Source organism: Osmerus mordax, chromosome 9, assembly GCF_038355195.1.
Source record: "Osmerus mordax isolate fOsmMor3 chromosome 9, fOsmMor3.pri, whole genome shotgun sequence".
Taxonomy (NCBI): Eukaryota; Metazoa; Chordata; class Actinopteri; order Osmeriformes; family Osmeridae; genus Osmerus; species Osmerus mordax.
This window is the reverse complement of record NC_090058.1, coordinates 4315736-4326650: the sequence shown is the minus strand read 5'-3', so window position 1 is coordinate 4326650 and position 10915 is coordinate 4315736. Positions and strand designations below refer to the sequence as shown.

The window sequence follows — 10915 nt, the reverse complement described above, 5'->3', positions numbered from 1 at the left end:
GGACATAGCCCAGAGCCTCTGGGATCTACACACACACACACACACACGTCAATCTGCTTCCCTGGTTCGCAGAGTCGGTTCTAAGTACTACCAAGTGACAAGTGACCAAGAGTTCTGTGGCACTTTACAGTGCTTATCGCTGTCTGTTTGTGTGTGTATCTCACCTGTCTGGAAACAGCCAGCTGCAGAGCGAGGTAGAAGGCAGCCAGGTGGTCAGTGGGGGACAGGCTCTGAGCCCTGAGACAGAGACACCAGGTGGTCAGTGGGGGACAGGCTCTGAGCCCTGAGACACCAGGTGGTCAGTGGGGGACAGGCTCTGAGCCCTGAGACACCAGGTGGTCAGTGGGGGACAGGCTCTGAGCCCTGAGACACCAGGCGGTCAGTGGGGGACAGGCTCTGAGCCCTGAGACACCAGGTGGTCAGTGGGGGACAGGCTCTGAGCCCTGAGACACCAGGCGGTCAGTGGGGGACAGGCTCTGAGCCCTGAGACACCAGGTGGTCAGTGGGGGACAGGCTCTGAGCCCTGAGACACCAGGTGGTCAGTGGGGGACAGGCTCTGAGCCCTGAGACACCAGGTGGTCAGTGGGAGACAGGCTCTGAGCCCTGAGACACCAGGTGGTCAGTGGGGGACAGGCTCTGAGCCCTGAGACAGAGACACCAGGAGGGGCAGGAGGTTAGCCTCCCTCACATCTACCATCTATCACTGCAGACTCTACACTGCAGCCAGGGGCAACACTCACCTCTGGAACGAACCTAGAGCTTTCCTCTGGTAGTCCTCCTGCATCCCCCTCAATGATGCTGAGAGAGAGAGAGAGATAGAGAGAGATTGAGAGAGAGATTGTGTGAATATTCAGAAGCAAGGCATCGACAGACACACACACACACACACTTTTGTAGCCAACTCACCGTCAGTGGCTTTGAGGCTGTAAACCAAGCCGATGGCCAGGAAGCCTTTAGCCCTGAACTCTGACGCCTTGTCCCCCATCTCCACCACCATCTTAGCAAAATGCTCTCCGTCCTCCAACTGGTGTGCGTGTGTGGGGGGGGGGGGGGGGGGGGGAGAGAGAGGGACAAGGGAGACAGAGGAAGAGAGAGAGAGTAAAGGAGCTTATGATTACAAAGACATTCAGCACAATGCTATCTGACAGCCTCTGTCTTCATGGACGGGATGGAGCTTAATTTCAGAAGGCAGGGATAGCTTCCCCTGGCAGGTTGGGTTTGTTCTCACTGACCCATCAACTGCTGTTCAGTTAACCAGCCAGCCAGCTGTCTGTACTAACCCAGTGTAGGGTTCCAATACACAGCTTGACAGCCAGTAGAGGGATGGTTGGGTCATCTGGCTTCAGACGAATACACTCCTTTAGGACCTTCACCGCTCGTGCAGACTTCACACACATACACGCACGCACACACACACACACACAAAAACTTTGTGGAGCAAACAAGGGGGAGCACGAGTAGATGAAGTAAATGATGTTGTGACACACTGTGACTGTGCTTGAGTGTAGTTGTGTGTGTGTGTGTGTGTTGTACCTTTCCAGCAGCCATTAGAGAGAGTGCCAGCTGGTACCACAGGTGGAACTCCTCAAAGGCAAACTTCATAGCTCTCTCTAAACACTGAGGAGCGAGGGAGAGGGAGGGAGAGAGAAACAGAAAGGTCAGCATCTTAAATAAACAGAGTAAGCACTTCATACAGCTTTCACTCAACAGAAAGCAAAGGCAAAACAAGTTGAAATCATCTCCTGTTGCAGCATGTGTTTGTATGTGTTTTGTGTGTGTGAGAGCAGGAAGAAGTGCCACAAGATCAACTTCAAGCTCCTCCAGATCAATAATAATCAAGAGATCTACTCTGCTATTGACCAATCAGATCTCCCTTCTCCTGTATCGACCTCCAGCACCTTGTCTCCTGGCTGCTGAGACTGGCAGCTCTGGTTACCAAGGCAACAGGGCCACTGAGCCCTGGAAAAGTCCCAGCCGGCCTCCTCGGATGTTCTCCCAGATACGGAAGGTGAGTTAGGAGGTGAGGGGTGTGTGGGTGTGTGTGTATGAAAAAGAGAGCGGAAGATAAGAGAAGGACACAGATAGTATGTTCTGAATCAGTTTGAAAGTCGGTGACTGCGTGCGTGTACCTCTGACAGCATCTCGTACTGGCCTCGCCGTCCCAGTGCGATGGTGAGTAGGTCGTAAACCACAGAGGCGCTCTGGAGGCTGATGATGCGATCGTTGTTGTGCTCTGGGATCCTGCTGAGCACGGCGTCTCTGTTGGCCTGGGAGGGGGGGGGGGGGGAGCACACACAGTCAACATCTGACCCCGACCCTGGGGTCAACCAGGATATCTGCTATGGAGGCATGCGAGAGTCTTACCATGGACTCACTGATGAGTAGCAGCAGCAAGGCTTCCTCTGTGTTCTCCTGAGGGCAAAACAGACTGACAGAGACAGAGAGAGAGAGACAGAGAGAGAGACAGGGATAATTGAATAAATGTATAGTGTTTCAGGACTCAAGGACTGGGAGAACGTAGGGGGTGCACACACACACACACTCATACTTCTCTCCGGAGTAGATTCGTGGTCGTCGACTGAGGGCGTAGTCCTTAGGGTGGGAGGAACCTTGGCGTAGCGGGTCGTCCAGTGGAGATTGGTGGGGCGGGTCTTCCAGAGGGCTCCAGTAACTCTGCTCACACATTCCTCTCAGCAGGATCTCAGCCAGCTGTCTGGCTATGGTCTGACACACACACACACACACACACACACAGCATCGTCAATGACGACATGTAGGTGAACACTGACGTTTTATAGGGTAGGCTGCATGTTGAGTTGAAAAGAATCAGTAATAAACAAACCTTTTGGTTCAACAGTGTACCAAGCTCGTATATGTTCTGTGATCTGTTTAATTGAACTGTCTGAAATCGAAAACCCACACACAATCTCTACCAAGAACCCACCGTGCGTAAGTTCTGGGTGGTCCTGGTCTCCACCGCACGTAGAATCTCCCGGAAGCGGCCCACACCCCTGGTGAGGTTGCTATGGTGAGCAGAAACATTGATGTTACGTGAGAGAAAATGGACAAATGGTCATCTACCTACTTTACATCTTTCTACAGTCTCTACAGAGGGGATTGAGCATGTGTGTGTGTGTGTGTGTGTGTGTGTGTGTGTGTGTGTGTGTGTGTGCATGTGCGTGTGTAAGTCGATAGGAAATATCAATACCACATATTGAGAGTTCTCTATGGATCAGACCCACTTCCACAATCTCACACCCACTCAGCTAATGCAACACACACACACACCAGCCCTCCAGCATCAGCAACCAGAGAACAGCCATTTTGAGTGTGTGTACAAGTCTGCATCCACATAAAGGCTTAATGTGCATGTGTGAGAATCGATACAGTGTTGACAGTGGAGAAACTATGGGGTGAGTGTGTGTGTGAGAGAGTGGTGTGTGAGAGAGTGAGTGAGAATAGTTCTGATTCTGAGAGAGCAAGAGACAGAGAGAGAGCGAGAGACAGAGAGAGAGAGAGCGAGAGACAGAGAGAGCGAGAGCGAAAGCGAGAGACAGAGAGAGAGCGAGAGACAGAGAGAGCGAAAGCGAGAGAGAGAGAGAGCATGTTTGACATCAGGGACAGCCTGTCTGGGTGTAGATGTGTAGCTTTGAACATGAGGTAGAGGCTTGCATCATCTACTGGCAGCTGCACTAGCACACACCTCTCCTTCCCACACACTTTCATTGGTTCTCATCATGTTACCTCCCTCCTTTCATCCTCATCTCCCTCTCCATCTCCCACCCCTGGAACAGTGAGCAGTTTGCTCCCCTTTCATGCCCCCCAGTAGGGCTCTGTACCCCTGTCGTGTCCTGATGGATGTCCTGCGCAGCCTCCTAAAGCAGCCCTATGCTGTGAGCTGACGTGATCGATCCTGCTGGCGGCTGGAAGGAGAGCTAAGCTCTAGGCATGCTGGGATACTGGAGGTCAGATAGGCACGGATTGGTATCTTCAATCTTAAATGTCCGTTCCTGATTGGATCACGGTGGTATCACTTGCCCTCCATCACTGGCTCCCCCATAGTGTTGCCCCGAAAACCACCCCTCCACACACACCACAACACGAATCTAACAAACCCAGTATGTACTGCTCTACTTGTGTGCAATCTCCTGACACATCAGGGTGCCTGTACTTAATCGCACCGCTCTCCCCATGTCATTGAAAAAGAGAACTTTCTCCAATTCAGACTCTCCAGTCTGTTGGAAGCAAAGTCAGTTTATCCCTCAGAGAACAGCCAGGACAAAGAGGCTACAGTGACAGACTGTGACCCAAGTATGGACGAGTGAAAGGGACTACAGGAAACAATATAGTAAAGTCTGTACACTAGGAGGTGTATTTACGCGTTATCTAGGCTGTAGACTGGGTGGTTTCTTGGCTGTAGACTGGGTGGTTTCTAGGCTGTAGACTGGGTGGTATCTAGGCTGTAGACTGGGTGGTTTCTTGGCTGTAGACTGGGTGGTTTCTAGGCTGTAGACTGGGTGGTTTCTTGGCTGTAGACTGGGTGGTTTCTAGGCTGTAGACTGGGTGGTTTCTAGGCTGTAGACTTGGTGGTATCTAGGTTGTAGACTGGGTGGTTTCTAGGCTGTAGACTGGGTGGTTTCTAGGCTGTAGACTGGGTGGTTTCTAGGCTGTAGACTGGGTGGTATCTAGGTTGTAGACTGGGTGGTTTCTAGGCTGTAGACTGGGTAGAGACTATATACTGTAAGACGCAGCTCTAGCTCATGTCAGACAGTACACAACTGCAACAGTACCTGCTCTAGTGCCAACCTGTGGCGCTCTGTGGTGTAGGGAGATCTAGGGAGCAAAACACACAGCTAGTCTAGTCTGGCAGCAGAGAGATACCTACTATTTGTCCTCAGACAGAGGCACCCTGGGAGTCCATGGTTTTGTTGTGGGTAAAAGACCATGTCACATGCACACAGTGACGGTTAGTGATGATTACAGATGGAAGTCACTTTCACACTCTCGTTCTCACACATGCAAATATCTCCTCTCAAAACGTGCTCTTCCTCTAACCCCCGACCGCTCTTTTGAATTTCTTTTTTGAGTTGCTTTTTTTTTTTTTTTACATTTACCCCCTCCCCTCCTTCTCATACCCGTTTTTGAAATGGATGACGTGCGCCCTTTGTAGTCCCGTCTCCAGGAAGAAGCCCAGTTCCTGTTCCTGTGCCACCGGACCAGGCTTGGGGCTGCGGTTCTGCATGCCTGCACTCAGGGCCTGGGGAGGAGAAAGAGCAGGAGATCGGATAGGTGTGTGTGTGTGTATAGTGAACCCTGCAGTGAAGGTCCAGCTAAGAGGCTGAATAATGTTGTCTTCGATTCACACTCTGCATTCTAGAAGGTTTAGATACCCAGATTACAAACTATAAGTACAGACATACTTAAATATATTACAGTTGTCGATGGGTATTTGAAAATACAAAATCAGTTGTTTTAAGCATGGCTTCCGTTGTATGTATTTCTTTTTTTATGATCTGCTTCTCTAACATGGCCTTCCAGAGAGACGACACAGAGTACCAAACAGACGGAACAGAGACAGGACGAGAGAAAGAGAGAGAGACCTGTGGCTGACACATCCACAGGAGAGAGACAGAGTGTGTGACGAGCGCATCTGCAGTCAAGGTCAGAGCGAGGAACATCAGACGGCATCGATGCAGCATTGATCCAGCTCTGGCCCTGATCCAGCACCAGCCCAGTGGACCCTGGCCCTACTCTATCCCTACGAGACTACAGGTGTAGGTATGCTAACACACAGGTTGGTTTTTCTATCCTAGTGGGGCCTGACCATTCACCCCCATTCAAAATTGTGTTCTCTAACCACTAACTCCAAAAGAAAGGGACCCACAGGGTCAGGGTTTTCATATTTCACCATACTTGGGCAGACATTTTGTCCCCACAAGGATAGTTAAACAAGGCCACACACACACACACTACCTTTTCTACTTCCTGCAAGTACAGCAGGGCGATATCCCCCGACTTCTCATAGCAGACGATGATTTCCTGGTCTCGGTCCACATTCCGATTGGACATAGACGGAGAGGATGCTGGAACCTTCTCCAGACAAAGACCTGGAGAACGAGACATATATGGAGTGAGAAAGAGAGAGAGAGAGAGAGAGAGAGAGAGAAAGAGAGAGAGAGAGAGAGAGAGAGAGAGAGAGAGAGAGAGAGAGAGAGAGAGAGAGAGAGAGAGAGAAAGAGAGAGAGAGAAAGAGAGAGAAAGAGAGAGAAAGAGGAGAGAGAAAAAGAGGAGAGAGAAAGAGAGATGGGTAGCAAGACGGGAGAGAGAACAGAAGATTCAGAGGGGTGGTGACAGGTAGCAAGTCTCATAATATGACAGTGAGCCATAGCCCGTTTCAGCCAGGGTTTAGTTCATCGACTCAGACCTCTAATCTAGGCCTGTACAGTCTAGTCCATCTCACTGTAGGTGCTAGTATAGCTAATACTCTGTTGCTCTGGTTCAGCTAATGCTCTGGGTCTGTTGTGTTTTGCGCCTGTCATCTGGGCATGTACACTCCGGTGTAGCTAATATCCTAGTCTGGCTAATCCTTTGCTGCTACTCTCATCTGCACTTCAGACGCTGTGTTTTCCGGGGCCATGGGAAAGTGATCCTGCTCAGGTCTGCTCTGTGTGACTCACAGAGGGATCAAAGCTCCCAGACAGGCCTGAATGTTTAATATCAGACACTGTGAGGGGACGCTGGCAGGACACTAAGCTGACGGCCGGCTGGACGGAGGGGGAACAGGAGATCGAGAGCGAGGGAGGATCCAGGACCTGGGCTTTACTAAGGATAAAGAATATATGCATGCGGTCACGGTCAGGAAAGAACACACCTGAAATACAGACCAGGCATTAAGTCCCGGCTAACCCCTGTTTAGCTAACCCGTCACTGGGTTAGATCTGGAAGGAAATTATCTGACCTGAGATAAGGGTTTGATTCTCTAAAGTGGTAACCCCTCCCCTGTTTCCATCCCTCAGAGAAATCACTGTCCACAGACACTCCCAGAACATCTACCCAGACACTAAGGTGTTAAAGACAGACCCGTACTGTTGCAATACAGTATTGATTCCTTTATACTGCACTGAGATGGACTGTCTGACCGACCCCGTATACTTGGTAGGCAGGATATGTTCCTGTTTCTGTGGCCTAGTGGAGAAGCACAGCGTAGGTAAAGTAGACTCAGCCCTGTGTAGTGACCTGGAGATGACTGGGGGGCAGTGTGTAATGGTGAGAGACTTCAATTAAACAATAGTTATCAATAGGAGCTTTTCGTAACCAGACCACTCCGCCTCCCCCCTCCCCCCCCCCCTCCACAATACACAAATACACGCCTCCAACTCTGGCACACACCCCCTGTTATGGAACTCTATCTGCAGTTTCCAGACCCCTTTTCAAATAACAGATTAATAATACAGAATGGCTTTAATAACTGATCAATTATGGATGTGAGTGGTCTCTGGAATTACAGAAGAACAGGCCAGCCATGTCACACTCTAGTAAACCCATTCACTGGAGGGACTACACCAGATTATCCTATCATCTAACCGGCAACTAGACCTGCCCGACACACCCTGAGCCAAAACCTCCTCATCACACACAGACCCACATGCAGGCAGTGATAGACCGTGTGTGTGTGTGGTTTTCCCTGGTGCCGCTGTGGGTAGTTTACAGACAGACGCATAGGCAGATGCCCTTAATTAGCTTTGCAGTAAATCTGGTTTAGTGCTGATTCTAACCGGGTCAGTCTTTAACCAGGGTTCTGGTGTGTGTGTTGGGCTGTTGTATAGGGGGGGGGGGGGTGTGGTGAGGTGTTGATTAGTGGTGTGTTTTGAGGTGTTGTGTTGAGGTGTGTGTTGGGGTGTTGTGTAGAGATGTGCGGTGAGGTTTTGAGTAGAGGTGTGTGTTGGGCTGGTGTGTGTTGAGGTGTTGAGTAGAGGTGTGTGTTGGGCTGGTGTGTATTGAGGTGTGTGGTGAGGTGTTGAGTAGAGGTGTGTGTTGGGCTGGTGTGTATTGATGTGTGTGGTGAGGTGTTGAGTACAGGTGTGTGTTGGGCTGGTGTGTGTAGAGGTGTTGGGTAGAGGTTTGTGTTGGGCTGGTGTGTATTGATGTGTGTGGTGAGGTGTTGGTTAGAGGTTTGTGTTGGGCTGGTGAGTGTTGAGGTGTTGGGTAGAGGTGTGTGTTGGGCTGGTGAGTGTAGAGGTGTGTGGTGAGGTGTTGGGTAGAGGTGTGTGTTGGGCTGGTGTGTAGTGAGGTGTTGGGTAGAGGTGTTTGTTGGGCTGGTTTGTGTTGAGGTGTGTGTAGAGGTGTGTGTTGGGCTGGTTTGTGTTGAGGTGTGTGTAGAGGTGTGTGTTGGGCTGGTTTGTGTTGAAGTGTGTGTAGAGGTGTGTGTTGGGCTGGTTTGTGTTGAGGTGTGTGTAGAGGTGTTGGGTTTCTGATGTGGCTGCAGCCAGGGCCAGCGGACCTCTCAACCAGAGAACCTGGCAGTCTTCTGCCCCATATCACTAATTCATCTCCCCGAGGACAGGCACTTTCTTCCCCAGCCTAATGGGCTTCTGTGTTCCTCTAAACACATGAGGTAACCTCCACACACACACTCTCCATTAGAGTTCTCATGACTAATTAAAAAGAATTAAGGACCATTAACCCCCGCCCCGCCCCTTACCACCCCCACAACGGCCCCCTCCTCCCCCTTCAACAGTGTTCTAGAATCTAGAGTACAGTACTACATACGTTCAGGACACTCTGATCATAACTCTGATCCGACGCTCTGTTCTGCAGTGCTGGCTGACACATCCACTCTGCTTTGCACTGACACACCAAAGAGAGCCTGTTTGTGTGTGTGCGTGTGTGTGTGTGTGTGCGCAGGGCAGAGAGGATTCTTAAATTAAGTCAACAATGGGCATCTATTGCCACCACATGGACCCCTGTAGTATTGCAGAAACGTTTCCGATCTGGTCAACTTTTGGGTCTTTACAAATGGTTAAGACCAATCAGAACACAGATGTTTCAAAAATTCTGCATGGTCGCCTAACAGAGTGTGGCGCAAATTTGGTGCACGCCCACCCTTTGCAGACAAATCCGTTAAAATATGCAATAGTGTAAACCAGACATTAGTTAGGCCAGGCTGCGTGTATATGAACTGTGCAAGCATGTGTGGGAGTCAGGTGGCTGAGCGGTTAGGGAATCGAGCTAGTAATCTGAAGGTTGCCAGTTCGATTCCCGGCCGTGCAAAATGACATTGTGTCCTTGGGCAAGGCACTTCACCCTACTTGCCTCGGGGGGAATGTCCCTGTACTTACTGTAAGTCGCTCTGGATAAGAGCGTCTGCTAAATGACTAAATGTAATGTACATGTATGTGTTGGCACAAACCTTTGGTAGCGTAGGCCTCAGCGATGATAGACAGGCGGTAGACAGGACATCCCACCAGCTGCATGTCTTCCAGAGTGACCTTGCTGTATTGATTAATGGCCTCACTGTAGTCTCCTTCCACATAGTTCAGTTTAGCCATCAGCAAACTGGCCTCCTGTATATACTCCGGCTGTAGAAGGAGTAAGAGAAGAGAAAAGCTGGTGTTTCTACAGACAGTTGAAGTGACTGATCGGAAAAAGTAAAAGTGGAAATGGGACTTGGTTGCCGTCCGATGCCCCTACCTTGAGGTTGCCACGGTCAAGGGCAGCAGTCAGGTGTTTGCGGACCTCCACTAACCGTGACCTTTGACCCCGGGGGCTGGCACCCTGCTTCAGGGGGTTCTCTTTCAGATACTGCTGTAGCTTAGCCTCCCCCAGAAGCAGCTCCCCCATGTCATCTGTCTCACACACACACACAGAGAAAGTTAGATGATTATAGTCTTCTATTTTACACCTAGCTAAGTCTAAACACAGACATACCAGCTGAGATTAAGCCTTCCTAAGGCTTCTCAAGCACTCAATGTCTTGCTTTGTTGGATGTAAATGTGACACGTAATCCAATGGTAAGACTGTTTAGCAGGGCACCCGTTTGTGGCATCGGAGCGTGACTCTCATGTCACGACGGCTGGCTACTGCGTCAACAACATACAATGGAAGAAGATATGCCATATATAACCAGCCGGAATATTTATCGATATGGCAAATTCCCTACACGTGCTCACTGTAATTGTGTTTTCGTGCACATCATAACACCCCGTTGGGTCTGGCTGGTTGGCTACCTAACTAGCTATTTATATCTGTAATAAACTCATTTAGATGTATCTAGCAACTGTATTTGGTAATCTAACTGCTGATGGAATTGTATTAACTTTGTTTAATCATCAAGTTAACGTTAGCTAGCTAACTCAACACAACTCGGCACCGTAATAATAGCTGCTTGACAGCAGAACCTTTGACACTCCCACCACTAGCCTTCGGAATTTCGGAAAACTATCAATACAAGGAAGTAGGAAGTGATTTTGAATCAAATTAAGATGAAGCGCTTCACGGAGGGTTAAAGCAGGGTGTATAGACAGGCCTCCTATCAGTTTCAGATTTCCAAAACAACGACTACGAATTTATTGGAACAAGAGGATGCTGAAGCCAGGGTCAATGCATCCGGGGGAGACGCTGTTAACGTTGTCAGGAAAGACCGTGGATTCAGTGCATCTGTCCAGGCCTCTGATCTTTCAATGAACGAAAGAGCATTGCAAATGAACAATTGTATCTACATTTCTTACCGTTGGATATGAGCTTGGCGGAGAGCTGCCGTACCAACTCCGGTATTTTGTCCCATAGCCCTTCAGAGCGGCATCGTTCTATTTCTGTGTCGAGTCGTGACCCAGACTTCCTCGCTGTCATCTTCGGGCTCGAGGACCACAACACGACAAGCGCACGGGATCAGCTGCGGCAGGAGGATTCAGAAGGG

The 10915-nt window shown here is 49.9% G+C and overlaps 1 protein-coding gene across 1 annotated transcript in view; it reads right to left on the bottom strand.

Annotated features, from left to right (window-relative positions):
* The window catches only part of ttc7b (tetratricopeptide repeat domain 7B), a 20580-nt gene extending 9722 nt beyond the window's left edge, over positions 1–10858 (bottom strand). Inside the window, exons 1-15 of the mRNA XM_067243600.1 lie at positions 10728–10858; positions 9691–9845; positions 9410–9578; positions 5974–6107; positions 5136–5257; positions 2945–3023; positions 2549–2724; positions 2365–2428; positions 2130–2267; positions 1534–1617; positions 1281–1385; positions 907–1024; positions 741–798; positions 165–237; positions 1–25 (exon numbers count right to left, since the gene is read on the bottom strand). The exon at positions 1–25 is cut by the window's left edge and continues 136 nt beyond it. Of these exons, the coding sequence (XP_067099701.1) occupies positions 1–25; positions 165–237; positions 741–798; positions 907–1024; positions 1281–1385; positions 1534–1617; positions 2130–2267; positions 2365–2428; positions 2549–2724; positions 2945–3023; positions 5136–5257; positions 5974–6107; positions 9410–9578; positions 9691–9845; positions 10728–10848 (1621 nt within the window). The 5' untranslated portion in view covers positions 10849–10858. The remainder of the gene's footprint in view (positions 26–164; positions 238–740; positions 799–906; positions 1025–1280; positions 1386–1533; positions 1618–2129; positions 2268–2364; positions 2429–2548; positions 2725–2944; positions 3024–5135; positions 5258–5973; positions 6108–9409; positions 9579–9690; positions 9846–10727) is intronic.
* Between the last annotated feature and the right edge of the window lie 57 nt (positions 10859–10915).